The sequence below is a fragment of the Oncorhynchus nerka genome, linkage group LG22 (assembly GCF_034236695.1).
Source record: "Oncorhynchus nerka isolate Pitt River linkage group LG22, Oner_Uvic_2.0, whole genome shotgun sequence".
In the NCBI taxonomy this organism is placed as follows: Eukaryota; Metazoa; Chordata; class Actinopteri; order Salmoniformes; family Salmonidae; genus Oncorhynchus; species Oncorhynchus nerka.
The window spans coordinates 29511757-29529688 of record NC_088417.1 but is presented as its reverse complement, the minus strand read 5'-3'; the positions used below and the strand labels follow the sequence as shown (position 1 = coordinate 29529688).

The 17932-nt window shown below is 41.2% G+C and overlaps 1 protein-coding gene across 6 annotated transcripts in view; it reads right to left on the bottom strand.

The window, feature by feature from the left end:
- Window positions 1–8897: 8897 nt before the first annotated feature.
- pfkpa (phosphofructokinase, platelet a) overlaps window positions 8898–17932 on the bottom strand; it is a 30083-nt gene continuing 21048 nt past the window's right edge. For 2 of the 6 annotated variants that reach the window (XM_029626679.2, XM_029626680.2), the window contains exons 15-22: window positions 17585–17672; window positions 14686–14838; window positions 12292–12456; window positions 11858–11919; window positions 11569–11680; window positions 11352–11451; window positions 10315–10420; window positions 8898–9840 (exon numbers count right to left, since the gene is read on the bottom strand). In XM_029626679.2, the coding sequence (XP_029482539.1) occupies window positions 9681–9840; window positions 10315–10420; window positions 11352–11451; window positions 11569–11680; window positions 11858–11919; window positions 12292–12456; window positions 14686–14838; window positions 17585–17672 (946 nt within the window). In that variant the 3' untranslated portion in view covers window positions 8898–9680. Of the gene's footprint in view, window positions 9841–10314; window positions 10421–11351; window positions 11452–11568; window positions 11681–11857; window positions 11920–12291; window positions 12457–13058; window positions 13212–14685; window positions 14839–17584; window positions 17673–17932 lie in introns of all 6 variants that reach the window. The other 4 variants (XM_029626677.2, XM_029626678.2, XM_065007117.1 and 1 more) reach the window with 3 other exon arrangements.

The following is a 17932-nucleotide window of genomic DNA, read 5'->3' as shown; positions in this document are numbered from 1 at the left end:
GGACAGAACTGAAAACTGGAAAATAACTCAACTTTTCTTGCAATAGAATCATAAGAGGGTACAACAGTGATCTATACTGTTCCGGAACAGAACCTTTGTTTTAAAAGCATGGGAATAATAACTTTCAGGGCATTCATTTTCAGCCCTACACTTGTCTTTCCGTAACGCAAACAACTATAGCTTGCCCACTCCATAGCCAACTGATCTATCTGCTCTGATTGGTGTAGTAATTTAATATCGAGCTATTTCAAAGGTTTAAAATGGAACAGAAGGCCTCCTGGGTGGCGCAGTGGTCTAGGGCACTGCATTGCAGTGCTAGCTGTGCCACCAGAGACTCTGGGTTCGTGCCCAGGCTCTGTCACAGCTGGCCGTGACCGGGAGGTCCATGGGGCGACGCACAATTGGCCTAGTGTCTTTAGGGAGGGTTTGGCCGGTAGGAATATCCTTGTCTCATCGCTCACTAGCGACTCCTGTGGAGGGCCGGACGCAGTGCATGCTAACTAGGTGACACATTGTGTTAAGAAGCAGTGCGGCTTGGATGGGTTGTGTTTCGGAGGATGCCTGGCTTTTCACCTTTGTCTCTCCCAAGCCCGTACGGGAGTTGTAGCGAAAATTGGATTCCATGAAAAGGAAGTACATTTTTCTTTAAAGGAACAGAAAGGAATGATAAAAAAAACAATACTTTTGGGGGGTTGGAATTGGTTCAGAACTTTATTTTGCTGGTCAGAACAGTGGAACGGAATTTAAAAAAAGTTTTTTTCCAACCCCTGCTTTCAATGGTGATGTCCCACTGAGCAGGTACAGGCTATTGCAATATGGGTCCAGGAAACTGTCCCTAAGTGTAATAAAGGCACCACCTTGGAAGTTGTAGGAACTTAAATGATTGGTTTCCCATTGGTTCTGGGATCGAAGTTATGGGAAGGTACGTTTTTGATTTCCCATTGGTTCTGAGAACAAAGCCCTATGCTTCCTGACCGGTAAAACATCGATTTTTTTAACGTTCTGAGAACGGAAGTGAACAGTTCTGAGAACTTTTTAAATTGGTTCCCTGAAAGTTTTCCTGGGAGGTTTTATTAACTTTGTGAGAAGTGAAATTATATGTTATTTGAAGGTAGGTATTTAAATAAATAACGTTTTGGAGAATATTTTAAATAACACTGCTAGCTTACAGTAGGCTAACTGTTTGACTTCTAAGCACAGACAGGACACATTAATATTCATTTGCTTAGGCATTACTCATGCAAACACATTTTTTGTGTGTGTGGCACAGCGTCAGTGAGATTCAAACCTATGATCTTCTGTTCTCTATCCATGGAATTAATCCACTTCTCCGCCAGGATTGAGCTACTGTAGCATGCCATGTTTTTTTTTATTCATACAAATCTGTTAATTTTAGTCTATTCAAACATTCCCCATTTCAAAGTAAACAAGTACTAATTATGACCAGGTGTAGCCAATTAGTGTGCGTGGCCAACACACTTAAACACACTTAACAAGTTAGAGGATAGAGAGAGTTTTGTTGATGCTGTGTTAAACGTTAAATAACATTCTTAGAACGTTCTCTGAACATGACTAAAGTTTGCTTTTGATTTTTATATACATTTTTCTTAACGTTCTCCAAAAAAATGTGAGAACATTACTTTCAATAGAACCACGAGGAAACCTGTTGGAAACACTATGCTGAAGAACTGAAATTCCCAATATAGAACAACCAGTTGAAGAACGTTCCTAGAACATGACCAAAATTGAAATGAAATGTAACCATGTTTGAAGATTTAGGAAACGTTCTGTTAAAGTAATGAAATAGAAAGAAAATAATGTTTTTTTTTGTCAAGTTCTTTAAATGTGCTGAGAATGTTCTGAAGCCAAGCAACTATCTTGCACCATTCCAAGAAAGTTGTGGGAAGGTTGTATGCAAAATAACCATAGGATAACCACGCTCTCACCAAGCTCTAAGGAACACATGGTTCTCAGAACATTATGTGGTAGCTGGGCAGTTTCCTCTGTCTCTGTCTCATTGAGTTATTGGGCACTCCCTGTCTCTATCTTTCTCTGAAATGTTGGGCATATATACACATTGTTTGTTATGTCATTGCTGCTGCTGGCTCTGAAGCCTTCCCAGCTAGCATATACATTTCTCAGAACCATGTGTTTCTTACAGCTTGGTGAGAGCCTTGTTGTCCCTTGGTTATTTAGCATACAACTTTCCCACACAATTCTGGGAATGGCTAAGGATAGTTGCTTGGCTTTGGAACATTCTCAGCACATTTATAGAACTTGACAAAAAAGCAAAAATGTTTCTTAGCATTTCATTACTTTGACAGGACATTTCCTAAAATGTTCAAACAGGGTTCCATTTCATTTACATTTGGATTGTTCTCGGAATGTTCTCCAACTTGTTTTACATTGGGAATGTTCTCAAATAGTTCAGAGGACGTTAAGAAACAACATTCTTCAGAGGGAATTTCAGTACTTCAGCATAATATTATCTACAGGTTTCCTCATGATTCTATTTCAAGTCATGTTCTCAAATTTTTTCTGAGAATGTTAAGAAAACTTTCCCGAAAAACCACAAGAAAACTTTAGTAATGTTCAGAAAACGCTCTACAAATGTTACTTAAAAACATATACATTCCATTCTCATCATCAACACATCTCTCTCCATCCTCTAACTTCTTACTTGAGTGTGTTCAGGTGTCCACTAATTGGCCGTACTTGATCTTAATGAATGCTTGTTTCCTTTGAAATGGTGTCTGTTTGAATAGACTAAAATTAACAGCTTTGGCGCAGTGGGCTCATTTCATGAATAGAGAACAGAAGATTATAGGTTTGAATATCATTGATGTCGTGTCACAATAAAAAATAAATGTGTTTGCATGATTAATGCTTATGGAAATTAATTTCCATGTCCATATCGGTGCTTGGAATTGAATTGTTTATACCCAAAACAGGCTAGCAATGTTATTAAACGTCTTATTGAAACAGTCAGTGAAGGTTTTAAGGAAGTTATTTAAAAACCTTCAAATAACCTATCATTTCTGTTCTCAGTGTTAATAAAACCTCCCAGGAAAAATTCAAGGAACCAGAGTAAAATGTTCTCAAAACCTCCCTGCAACCTCAAAATAAACATATACAGAACAGGTGAAATTTTCACTTCTGTTTTCAGAATGTTCAAAAAACTTTTACCGGTCAGGAAATGTATGGCTTCATTCCCACCAACAATGTGAAACCAAAAACATATGTTCCCACAACTTCCAAGGAATCAAATGTGCTAGCTGGGTTCTGTAGGTCACACACACGATGGTACAGTACAGTAGGACCAGCCTCCCTCCCTCCCGCGTCGACCCACCAGCCCCCTATGGGTGGCATTCATTCACTCCAAACCACATCTGCATAACTGCATCTTTCATGAGCAGTTCAGCCATGCCGAGTCCATATTGTATAGAGAGAGAGCCCAGCAGCCCCAATGAGTCCCCTTTCTACCAGAGAGACAAATCACCATGATCCACACCATCCAAAGACCTGCAGTGGAGAGGAACTGCCTTTTCATGGACAATTAGAAGCCCTTTCGTCTCTTTATCACCCTGGTGCTGGTTAGTACTGGCAGCTTGTTTGTGGCTGGTCAATATTAGCTGAAGAGGGATGTGGCCACAAGGTAGTGGGCCACCTCAGGGTTCTTATCAACTAAAGTGGTTTTTGATTAGTGTTAATAGGGGAGGCCTTTAATGGCATTTGGCTGTAACACCCAACGCTCATGATTCAAGTCTGCTTTCAACATTGTCATTGTGTGTGTGTGTACTTTGTGTGTGTGTGTGTGTGTGTGTGTGTGTGTGACTTGAAGCCTTTTGCAAGTCAAGGGAATGTGGACAGCTGCACCATTGAGAGCATCTTGACTAGCTGCATCACTGCTTGGTATGGCCACAGCACCACCCTCAATCGCATGGTGCTACAGAGGGTGGTGCGGACTGCTTCCACACGGCAAGCGGTTCCGGTGCATCAAGTCTGACACCAACAGGCTCCTGGACAGCTTCTATCCCCAAGCCTTAAGCCTGCTAAATAGCTAACAAAATGGCTACACGGATTATCGGAGTTGACCCTTGTATTTTATTTGTATTTTTGCACAGTCTTTATGCACACTCACACGCACTGACATTCCAACACAAACATTTCATTTGCTCACACACAAATAACACACACACACACTCACATACAATCATCATATACGCTGCTGCCACGGTGTTTATCATACATCCTGATGCCTACTGTAGTCACCTTACCCCTATACATATCTACCTCAGTATCCCTGCACATTGTAATTATGGTACAGGAACTGACCCTGTATATAGTTCTTATTATTTCTTATTTCTCATGTTTTTGTTCTTCTACCTTACACTCTTAGAAACAAAAGGTGCTAAGTAGAACCATATATGATTCCTCGGTTTGTCCCCATAGAGAAACCCTTTTTGGTTCTGGGTAGAACCCTTTGCAGAGGGATCGGTTCCACCAGCCTTATTTGCTTTTAAAATGGTATAATCTGTGAGAATACATTATATATATCATAATGAATTTCTTTGAGGGCCTAGTTACAGTATAACCTAACAGAGTGGTGTTAGGAATCTCCTGGTCTACATGCCACATTAGGCCTGCAAGTCACATTATGCTGGCTTGCAAAGTGATGTGTAATTCCTATTACAATTCCAACAAGTGGAACTGTAAATGACCCACAACCTGCATTCAGTATGACTGCCAGGGTAGGGAAGATAGAACGTTCATCAATCATCAAATCTGGAACAACCATCTCAGTAATGGGTGCAATATATCCAACAGATTGTATTAGTTCAGAAAACTGTAGGTTATTTATCTTTGTGTAGCATTAACTGTATTAACCAATCAATGTAAATGCAAAAACACAAATATTACAGTAAAACGGAAAAAAAATCTGAAAATCTAGCACATGCCGGGAAATATTATATGGTTCTTTGTAGAACCCTTCTTGCCTTCCAAATAATCATTCTTGCCTTCCAAAGAAACATCAAATAACCCATTCTTCCAAAAACGTTTCTTAGGATGTTAAAGGTTCTAGGTAGAACCCTTTGCCTTACAAGAACCCTTGTCTTCCAAAAAGGATTCTTCTGATCAAAACAGTTCTTGGTGTAACCCTATCCCAATGCAAAGAACCCTTTTGGAACCCTTTTTCTAAGAGTGTATGTTATTTTTAGTACAATACTGAACAAAAATATAAATGGAACATGCAACAATTTCAAAGATTTTACTGAGTTACAGTTCATATAACGAAATCAGTCAATTGAATTAAATAAATGAGGCCCACTCTATGGATTTCACGGCTGGGCAGGGGTGCAGTCATGGGTGGGCCTGGGAGAGCAGAGGCCCACCCACTGGGGAGCCAGGCCCAGCCAATCAGAATACATTTTTCCACACAAAAGGGCTTTATTACATACAGAAATACTCCCAAGCTCTGTTGGACATTCCTGCAGTCAGCATGCTAATTGCCCACTCCCTCAAAACTTGTGACATCTGTGGCATTGTGTTGTGCAATGAAACTGCACAATCTAAAGTAGCCTTTTATTGTCCCCAGCACAAGGTGCACCTCTGTAATTATCATGCTGTTTAATCAGCTTCTTGATATGCCACACCTGTCAGGTGGATGGATTATCTTGGCAAAGGATAAATACTCACAAACAGTGATATAAACAAATTTGTATGGAACATTCCAGGGATTTTTTTCCAGGTCATGAAACATGTGACCAACACTTTACATGTTGCGTTTATATTTTTGTTCAGTGTACACTGATATTGATTACTGCATTGTCACGTACTTGTGCACGTGACATTAAAACTTGATTCCGCCCTAGTTTTGGTCTTAAACCTTTTGCCTAATCGATACCCTTTCACTAACGCTTTTAGCTATTCAGAGAATGCTGTGGGTCAGAGGTTATCAGTGTTGCAATACATCCATTGGTTACAATACCAGAGCAGGATCTTTGTCATCTTTTCACAATGTGGGCTATTTACGTCTGGGACTGTGAGTGGAATGAGGGTTTTCTTGTTGTGCATAGCTTTAGGATGCACTCATAACCCCAGAATGAAACAGGGCCATGGCTCTGACTTCCCAAAATGCCTGGCGTCTGGTAAGCTTGACAGCCGCTTGGCATACTAATGGCAAGTTAATATTATTCTTATGAACTGCGAGTGACTTCACATGTTAGCGAGCACTCTGTCAAATTAATGTCAATTCCATTAATGCTGCCTTCTATTCCTCATCGCATGCCGCACCGGGTCTCGCTCTCTCTCTCTCTCACACAGACGCACACGCAAAGTCATGCACAGACCCACACACACAGACATGCGGACGCACACCTGCCCACGCACACGCACACACACACACAGTTTTGATTCTTCACACAGAGGAAAGGAGAGATGAGACAGAGAGGAAAATGAATGTCCTGAATCATTTATCATACAGGTCCAAAAGTATAGATGATCCTGCGATGAAAATCTGTCCTGAGAAATGTCAGGATGATATTAACTCCAATACATCAAAGGACAGCTGCAGTCTCTGAGCTGACTGCCAACTAAAGCTCCTCTCCTTTCATTAAATACAGCAATACAACGCCACCGTCAATATCATCTACTCTGTTCTCTCTAATCTGTCACATACAGACGAGTAAATAAAGACACAGACTCCAAGTCGCTTTCTTCAAAAGATTAAACATTTTAAATGATGCAGAGCGAACATCATCAGCGGCTCCAATACAATTCCTTATGTCTGTCCGATGCCACTGAAGTGTGTGTGAGAGAAATGAAAGAAAATTGCTTTCCCATGTCGATTTCTCATATCAATTCTGAGGCAAATGCCACATAATGGAGTGATGACTATGTTAGGGATGAGTGGACAGGTAGCAGGTTAAACAACATAGAGACCAATGTAAAATTACAGCTTTTCATGCCCTCATGGAAGCCCTAATAGCCAAGTGTGATGACCAGTGACCAGTCTCCAGTATCCACTCATTCAGTAAATTGTAAAAATACTCAAATGAGGTTCAACTCACTGCACCTGCCTAAGCCAAACCTACACTTCTCTGTGCTCTGTAACATGTTCAATATATCTTTCAACTGGGTCTGAGAACGAGAGCTGTGTGGTTCTAAATCAACCTGCACCACAGTAGTTTCACTATTCCAATCCTGCATGGATCCAGAGAACGGAGGAATTGTACTCGTACTTACAATCCATTTCCACAGCTACAGCTACAGGCAATATGCATGTTCCTTCATGGGGCAGACATTTGTGCTGCAATGTATTAGCTATGCTAGTATTTTTAAATATTAATCTTTCCCATGTCACTTATACATGATTTATCTGAAAGGAAAATATTGTTTTTTTAATAACACAAGCAAAGATTTATTGGCTGTCGTTACTCTTGTAATCACAATACCTTTCAAAGTAATCTGTTTTAGCCCCATGGTGGGTAGACTTTATTCACCATTTACAGCGAGAAGAATTCTCTGCCAATATTCCTCATTATCCCTTCAATTCAAGTGTATGAACTTAAAGAGGAAAACATGCTTTTCATCTAGTAAAGGTCAACATAGCAGCCCATTTCAGTGATTCAGTGTCCCATCTTGTAATTGGGCCTTTGGTTAAAGAGAATGCAACATTAAATGAAGACAAAGTTGCGGCTTTGATACATGACTAGAGAGAGGACCCTTCATTTGCAACCTTTAATCAGCCCGATGAGATCAGGTGTGTGTGTGTGTGTGTGTGTGTGTGTGTGTGTGTGTGTGTGATTTTACAACAGAAAGAGGGGAGAAATGAAAGGTAATGACTATTGATTACCTATGTGCATATGACCCCACAGGCTCTCCCTCTGCATTCTTATATCAACTCAAATTATTGGAGTTGCTAATTTCGTGCTGTAGGAGGGTCAGAGAAGCAATGGGAGAATAATACCTCCCTCTAACCCGAGCCCCCATCACTGAAGGTGAGAAAAACCATATGATGATGAAAAAGAGAACGCTTTTGTAAGAAAGCATGAGTGACTTATACTGTAGTTGAATGTATCATATTAGTTTGAGTTAAAGCTGATTCCCAAGGGAATAAAGATGGTGGTTATGGGTAACTTTTATGAGTAGAATTCATATTTGGTGTTGCTGACTGTCACTTTGCAGTGGTCTTAGCCCTCTGTATACACGCTCACATAACTGCTTGTGATTAGCAAAGCAAATCCATTTAGGTGTGAAAAAAATTACCCTATTACATGTATACACATTTAATACACCTCAGGGAAATTGAAATTCCCTTTAAATTAAAAGATAAATTCATTATTATGGTGGCTATGTAGACATACAAATTCAGGCACACGCTTTCATGTCTTTTAAAAAAAATATATATATTTTCTTTTACAAGAGCCCATGCTCTGAAATGGTTCTGAATGGAATAGGTAGAAATTGTAGGGAGCTTGTTGGAAAACGCCTAGTTGGGAAATGTAGCCTCGGCTACACTGCAGGTAATGTTATAGTGAACAGAGACAGTACTTTGCTGCCATCAGGTGGCAAAGAAAATAAAACCAATGAACCCAATGACGCATCTAATGCATATGGGATCTTATCGATTCATCATCAGGGCCTTATTCATAAAGAGTCTCAGAGTAGGAGTTCTAATCTAGGATCAGTTTTGTCTTTCAGATAGTAATGAATAGATTACATGAACAAGGAGAACCTGATCCTAGATCAGCACTCCTACTCTGAGATACTATATTAATACAGGCCCAGGAAGGTATAATGAAACCCATTGCATAAGGCTTTTAAAATGACTTTTTAGTATGTTTGAGTAAATGCACAAGTATGTGACCATTAATACAACAAATGCAACGACTTCATTTCCTTTGTATTTCCATGTTTAATAATGTTTATTTGTGTGGGGAATATTGTCCGTACACATTTAAATTAATGGTGCATTACATTTGACTCCTACTTTAAGTAGTGTCTAAATAGTAGTTGTATAATATATCCATGTTTCAAGCAAATTAACATGAAGTTAAAACAAAAACAAAACATTTGTGATGTGAAACTCACAGCCAATATCAGCATTGTATTTCATTCAGTCTTACAGGTACGTAAATATGGCCAGTAACTTCACACTGGCAGATCTACCTTATGGTGTTACCTATTCTCAGACGGGTTAGTCTTGGGAACAGACATCAGGGTGTCAGAGGAGGAAGGAGAAAGTACAGTTCAACACAAAGGGTCACTGATTGACAACACAGCCACAGTGACTGACAAGGGCAGGGGACAGACACAACGACTGAGTTGTCGCACAGAAATAGAAATTGCCAGTGGTCTGAGGGGGTATGGGTTGTTGGAGCAGGCGGGTCAGTGTGAAAACAGACAGAAGCACTGGAGTTAGGCTGGAGAGCTCTCAATGGTGACAGACAGACATTCCTAGTCCTACTGTATACGCCGGTTTGTAAATAAAACAAAAAAAGGGGGGACTTTTACAATGGGGACGAATGAAAGACAGACAGAAAAATAAACAAAGTGACTGATAACTGACCAACAGAGGACTTTTACGCTGCTATTGGTTGTTGCTAGTTGGTACTCTTTTACGCAGACAGCCCCCTGTTCTAAAGGGGACAATCAGACAGACCTATGACAACAGATGCTCACATGGCCCCGGAGGGGTCCGACTCCTTAGGCTGGATGTTGCGGACCACGTGCTCCAGCTGGCCAGAGTCAGACACGTCATAGCTGGTCTTGTACTTGGCCAGGATCTTCATCAGGGGGCGGAGCTTCAGCCACCACTGTTCCTTAGGGATCCTGTGGCTGCAGGGGGACAGACAGAGAGGGAGAGATTGTACAGTTGAAGTCGGAAGTTTACATACACCTTAGCCAAATACATTTAAACTCAAAGTTTTTCACAATTCCTGACATTTAATCCCAGTAAAAAATCCCTGTTTTAGGTCAGTTAGGATCAACACTTTATTGTAAGAATGTGAAATGTCAGAATAATAGTAGAGAGAATTATTTATTTCAGCTTTTATTTCTTTCATCACATTCCCAGTGGGTCAGAAGTGCACTCAATTAGTATTTGGTAGCATTGCCATTAAATTGTTTAACTTGGGTCAAACGTTTTGGGTAGCCTTCCACAAGCTTCCCATAATAAGTTGTGTGAATTTTGGCCCATTTCTCCTGACAGAGCTGGTGTAACTGAGTCAGGTTTGTAGGACTTAAGGTGTAGGTGTTACTGTCAGGGGTTGCTGTACAGTGACAAAAGCTGTCAGAGGTAAAGTGACCTACACAAAGTCAGTTTCATCCTTCAGCTGTACGACGGGCTGGAAGACCAGGGCCCTGCGACGCATCCCCAACAGACAGCACGTGTCTTCTGTGTTGGCAAACACTCTCCCTACAAAACAACAGTCAGCAGTCACATACTCATCCATGGTTTATATGCCACTTCACGGTTATGGTCCAAGTTTCCAATACATTATTATGGTAATGGTTGTTAAGTCAACTTCCTACAATTGGAATGTCACTATACTGTCTACATGGATCTAGGATAATGTTTGACTGGGAAAGGGGAATACTGTTCTAATTTAGGATTGCCAGAAGGAAACATCTAGGAGTCTTGCAACAATGTGCTGAATAAGAGCAAACCAAAGAAAAATACACAGATCCAGAAATGATATCAAAATATAATACCTGCTCTAGTTTTCTTTAACAGAACCTCCAACTGCTACAAACACCAACTAAACTCTATTTGAGACATGTACCACTACAAGGGCATGATGGGTAAAGGGACATGGAACTAGATCTAATGAAATAATAGATGGTCATGGAGCCAGAGTCAATTAATTAAGTAATTTACCTTCATCTTATGTCATCCATGTGCACAACAAATAGACAAAAGACAAAGAAGAATGTAATGTTTTAACGTTAGCCTTAATCACGAAACTAGTATAGTACTTATTTTACTATTTATTTACTTAGTAAATAAGTCATATAAAAATATGTACATGATGTGGTATGCACTTATAGTGCAGTATAAGCGCAATTGTCACATTTATTATGGAATAGTTACTTGCAATTTCATCATGCAAAGGTGTTCAACATAGCCCTTACACATTATATTAAATAACAAATACGCAAATGAAACCGGAGGGAATTTGAAATCTACTGTGTGATGGATGCATTGTGAACAAAACGACCGAAAACACCCAAAATGTTATTGAAGGACTCCATGACAGATCCAGGTAAAGGTGCTGCATCACGATCACAATCTTCTCTGAGGACACTAGGAATCTACTGGCATATGACTACAGTCTTTACTACTGTACCTTGTCTGAAGGTCTCGTTCATTTTCTTGGTGAGCCATAGCATGGCTTTGGCCGAGATCTTTGTCCCAAAGTTGCGGTCGAAAGGAGATGGTGCCCCTCCCTTTCAAAACAATCACAACAGCTGTCACTATATTCTCCTCTTCTCAAAAGTAGTGCACATTATAGGAAATAGGGATCTGTTTTGGACGCAACCACAGAGTATTCTACGGTTACCTACCTGCTGCATGTGTCCTAGTACATTCTTCCTGCAGTCGAACACTCCTCTCCCTTCCTCAGAGTACAGCTGGTAGATGAAGTCTGTCGTGTAGTTCTCGTTGCTGTTCTCATTTCTGCCACACCAAAATGAGAATGAGTGAGTGAGTGAGTGAGAGAGGGATTGAATGAGACGGTGAGTGAGTGGATACGTCCCAATTATCTCTCCTTTCTCCCAAAGTGTACACTTTTCTCTTGCCTTCACCGAAAAGGAGATATTGGGACACATCCAGTGAGTCAGTGCACTGCGTTACCTCAGGACCAATCCTCTTTGAATGGCTCCCTTCATCTTCTCTGTCAGATGCTCAACGTTGGACTGAAACAAAACATGCTACTAGTCAGTGTTCCTTCTCTTGACCAGCAAATAGCATAACTGCACCTTAAAAACATTGATCTATATTGGGCACAAATCCATTCTGTTCCACTTACACATGCTCTACTATAATACTGCACTGCTAGCCAAATAGACTCCAGTGCTTCTGCAACTTGAGTATCTTACCTAAACAACAGTCTCTGCAAAGGCAGATGGTCATAAGGTTAGCTGTTATAACTGCTTAGGACATATTCCATTTACAGTATGTCATGGTTATGAGACTGCTATGAGGGTTCAAGTTGAAGGTTTGGGAGAGGTTTTTCTGAATTAACTTGCACATATATTCCTGTTTGTTTAAGTGTGCGTTTGTCTCACCTGAAGGTCCCTGATGTCAAAGGGTTCTTCGTAGATGTAGGCAGCGTCCGCCCCAGCAGCCAACCCCCCGACACTGGCCAGGTACCCACAGTACCCTCCCATGGTCTCAATGATGAACACACGTCGCTTGGTCCCGCTGGCAGACTGCTTGATGCGGTCGCATGTCTGACACACACAAACACACTCGCAGAGTTAGACAGACGCCGACAGCATTAGTCGGGAGATCAAGTGAACAACACACCATTTCAGGCAGACTACTGCCACAACAGAGGGTGCTCAAAACACGTGAACTCATTTTCTTTCTCATTCTGTTCATACATAATAAGTTGAGAATTCCTGGATTGTTCACGACACGCTATGTTTCCACATCTGAAGTGAATACGTCAACCCAGGCTTCGTGATAGTACATCCCTCATCATAGCGTTACTCCGCCCTACTCATAGCAGACAACCATAAAGCATTCTGATACTGCCGCAGGTCATTGAGTTATGATACCACGACACGGCTTGCTTGCTATACTAAGCACACATAGGCCCGTTCGTTCTAAAATGTTCTATTCACCAAAAGACTGTAGACCTGTAGAAGGCTAAAAAAGTATATACTGTTTAGTGGTAAACATGTTACATTACATGCAGTGTGTAATACTGTCTAAACATTGCACATCTAAATGTTGTGATATTTTGTAACAGAGGTAAAACATCTAGAAGAGAGATTTCAATCGATAAATCATCAAAGTAGTGTGATCTTAGCGGGGGTTTGTCCCTTACCTCCACGATGGAATTGAGGGCTGTGTCTGCCCCAATACTAAGGTCAGTGCCAGGCACATTGTTACTAATGGTGGCAGGCAGCATACACATGGGGATGCAAAACTCCTCATAGCTGGACCGAGCCTCATACAGCTGCAGAAGACACTCAAGCGCCTGAAGCAGTAGGCAGTAGTACAACACGCATTAGACAACCAGGGGGAGACTTCTGACTGAGAGACGGTCGAACACACCTCTCGGAGACACTGATCGAGTGTACCCTGCTATTCCGGGCTCTTTCCGTGTGATAGCAGCTATGGCTTCCCATTGGCAGAGAGGGGGAGGGTGGGGAACGGAGGGAGGAAAGAGAGAGGGAAGGATGGAGGAAAAGGCTAAGGTAAGGAGCTGGGAGAGGAGGTAGGGAGGAGAGAGGAGGGGGTAGAGAGGTTGGAGGGTTGAAAAAAGAAGGGATTCATCTGATGGAGAGGTCTGTTTGGGTTTAGCAGCTCAATGCAGCTGGTGACACTGCCTACAGTACCTCAGCCAATAGAAACGGTGGCTGGAGGCGGGGCACACAGGTGGCAGGACAAGCACGGGTCAAGTCCACAAACAGAGGATGAGGATGATGACAGAGGGGGGACGGAGATGAAGGAGGAAGAGATGTCGGTCAACTTGTAGCCCAGACTGGACCTCTGCCTTGTCGTTTCACAACATGCTGTTTGGACTGCATACAACAATGTTGTGATGTTGTGCCTAACTGCTGTATACAATCCTTTAAAAAGAGGACTCTTGTACAGTAACTCTTTCACAAGGACCTTTGTAAAAAAAGAAACGAACTGGACTAGAACTGTTCACCATTTTGCTGTAATCTTTACACAAAACACTTACTAAGGGATCGTTCTAAAAAAAATGTTTTATGCAAACTTAGCAATAGCGCACACGTAGTATCAATGTGAGAGCTTCAACAGCTACTAACTACTTAGCTACCACAACCTAACAACTACAGCATGTTAGTTCGTGCCTTTTAGAGGGTAAAAGATCATTCTATTAAACACTAAGCAGTGTAAAGCCTGAACGTTGTTGACCGTTGGTCTTTGTTAATGAGGTAGGTACACACACAGTCAAGGGGCAGGCTGGAGCAAACATGGTGGCCACCACGACACATAGGTACGGTCAAAGCATGCCTCCATGTCATTACGCACTTACCTGGGAGTGCTAGGGACAACTCGGCTTTGGTTTACCAGCCATCCAATTTCCCCTCTGGGGATCAATAATGTTTATTCAAATTCAAACTATGTGTAATGAATGTTTATCTGTTAGTTATAAACTGAGGGAAATATTTAGCCAACATTCACTGCATGGTTGTTGTTAATTTCAGAAACGGTGTTATTGAATCAATTGTTACATTTAGTCAAATTTAGTACAGTAGATAAAATAAAACATTTTCCTATTCAGGTCCAAAACCTTTTGCCCTGTCAACTGTATCAATGCAAATGTTGGCCAGGATAGCTGATCGTGATAGCTGATTGGCTGATGCTGGTAAATGGAAGGCCGAGGGGGTTGGTCCAGGTCAGCGTTGCCCCTTTATGTGATTGGCTGAGCCTACCAGGAAGTAGGTGTGGCTATCTCTTTTTTCCCCAGCCTCGCTTACATCAGTGATGGCGTTCAGAGCTGTGTCAGCGCCAATGCTGAGGTCTGAACCCGGCACATTGTTGGAGACAGTGGCTGGCACCATGACCATGGGCACACAGAACTCGTCATATTTCCCACGGGCTTCTAACAATTCCATGAGTCCCAGGTAGGCCTGCAGGGCAGAGCCAGAGCCAGGGGTTTTAGTTACGAGATGGTGCTGATAAAGCAGACTGACAGTCAGGGAGGAGGAGACATGAAAGGATGCCAAGGGGAGAGCCAAGTCTATCACAACGGACAGCAGCGTGAAACAGACAGGTACCACTCCAGACATACACACACACAGTGTTCCTACACATGTGTGCATACACGCGCACAGGCACACACACACACAAACTCAATTGAACACACTCTTACATACACATATATAGAAAGCTGGTGAGCCTAGTGCACAGGTGTGCGTGAAATGACGTGTAACTTAATGTGCATTCTGTGTTTTCCAGTGGGACCAAATTATCACTTATCTTTTAAGTTTCAGACCGTTGGTTCACTATTCATTTGAATGTTTTCAATGCCTCAACTAAAGGATCTATTCTAGGTTTTGAACTGAAATCGAAAACTGAACAATGAACCAACTGTTTTTTTCGAATTCTTAAATTGAACTGATTATTCATTTACTTATGCACTTGATGCAACAACAAGTACCAAATAATGTGCATGGCTATGCATTAAAGCAGGTGGGTACGAGCCAACGCTACAAAGAAGCAGATTGATGGAAAGGGTTGGCAAAATCAACATAACAATGTTTTCTATGATGAACTCACACAATAAGCATTACAAAGTTATATATTAGTTATATATACATATTAATACCTTACATCTACAGTATAATACATGTGAATGATTCATTTGAATCATGAATTTAATTACAAATACAGAGTACCAGTCGAAAGTTTGGACACACCTACTCATTCAAGGGTTTTTCTTAATTTTTAAAATTATTTTCTACATCGTTGTAGAATAGTGAAGACATCAAAACTATGAAATAACACATATGGAATCATGTAGTAACCAAAAAAATCTAAATATATTTAATATTTTTCAAAGTAGTCACCCTTTGTATTGATGACAGCTTTGCACACCCTTGGCATTCTCTCAATCAGCTTCACGAGGCATGCTTTTCCAGCAGTCCTGAAGTAGTTCCCACATATGCTGAGCACTTGTTGGCTGCTTTTCCTTCACTCTATGGTCCAATTTATCCCAAACCATCTCAATTGGGTTTAGGTCAGATGATTGTGGAGGCCAAGTAATCTGATGCAGCACTCCATATCTCTCATTCTTGGTCAAGTAGCCCTTACACAGCCTGGAGGTGTGTTGGGTCATTGTCCTGTTGAAATACAAATGATAGCGCAAACCAGATGGGATAACCAGATGGGATGGCGTATCGCTGCAGAATGCTGTGGTAGCAATGCTGGGTAAGTGTGCCTTGAATTCTAAATAAATCACTGACAGTGTCACCAGCAATGCACCCCCACACCATCACACCTCCTCCTCCATGCTTCACGGTGGGAACCACACATGCGGAGATCATCCGTTCACCTACTCTGCGTCTTATTTGAGCAGTTCTTTCCATAATATGGACTTGGTCTTTAACCAAATAGGGCTATCTTCTGTATACCACCCCTACCTTGTCACAACACAACTGATTGGCTCAAACGCATTAAGGAAAGAAATTCCACAAATGTACTTTTAACAAGGCACATCGGTTAATTGAAACGCATTCCTGGTGACTACCTCATGAAGCTGCTTGAGAGAATGCCAAGAGTATGCAAAGCTTTTATCAAGGCAAAGGGTGGCTACTTTGAAAAATTTCAAATTTAAAATATATTTTGATTTGTTTAACACTTTTTTGGTTACTACATGATTCCATATGTGTTATTTCATAGTTTTGATGTCTTCACGATTATTCTACAACGTAGAAAATAATGCAAATAAAGAAACACTTTGTGACGTAGAAGTCCGTCACTGGCCGCGGGCAGCATTTGGTTCTTTAACGCACACACATATTCATCACTCCTCCCTGCGCCATTATAAGATAAGTTAACAATGTGGGTCGACACACAAATTAACTTCTGTCTTGGTGCATGCATTTCACACTTGTCAATGTTCATATTTGAGAGATACAATAATTATTATACTTATCAATGTTGTGGATGAGCGCATTGTTTGTTTGTTCTGTTCCTCTCTCTCCATCTCTGTAGCTTCCGGGTATGCTGGAAAAGGACCCGAGCTAAGGGAATTGGGTTGGCTTTATAGTGCCTGTCCCAAATGGCTCATTAATGCATATGGGCATATTGAAAGATATTGTCAGTAGTGATGTAATGTTGTAAATGTTATGTTGTGATATTGTTTAAAACCGTGTTGCAATGTATATCCTTTAGTATGTTTAGTTCATGGAAAATGTAGGTTTGTATTGTTAATTGATTAATTAATTAGGGTTAATTGTTCTGAGGGGAGGGACTAGCCCTACAAAAGGAGCCTCTCTTTCAGTTAGAGAGGGGCATTTTGGATTGAGCTGTGGATGGGGCAGCATTGTTTTAAGCTGTCCCATAAGGTAGACGTTGATGGCAGTACTGTTGTTTTTTGTTCCGGAATCACTTGTAAATAAACACCTTTGCACAGAAGAACTTTTGCGGCTCCGCCATCTTTTTATTTTGATAGAGGTTAGGTTATCCAGTTTAGCCTTCTGGCCTACTCTACGTGACACACTTGAATGAGTAGGTGTGTCCAAACGTTTGACTGGTACTGTATATATTGTAAAATACATGAAAAATGTGTAAAAAATCAAATCTAACACAAAGCTCGAAATTCATGAAATAATAATATCTACTATATAGCAAGAACAACAGGCGTCAACATACCTCGAATCCTCCGATAACTAACAATGCATTTATGTTATGCGCTCGCATCTGCTCAGCAATTTTTTCAACATGCTTTGCAGGGAGAGTTCTGAAAAAAAGAAAATAGGATAAAGCAACAGAAGAGTTAGACAGTTTTACATTTAGTGTGTGGGGTGGGGAGGAGACCCTACCTGTGTACTGTCAAAAAGAATTGCACTTCAGCATGGTTTTGAGGCACAGTCGATGCCACCCTGGGCTACGGGCCAGAAGGTCGAGGGTTCACTGACCACCACAGTCGAGTTCACTTTTCCTGCCCGGCTCATTACACTACGATCAGAGCTGGCTGCAGACAATAATCAGCTAGGGGGA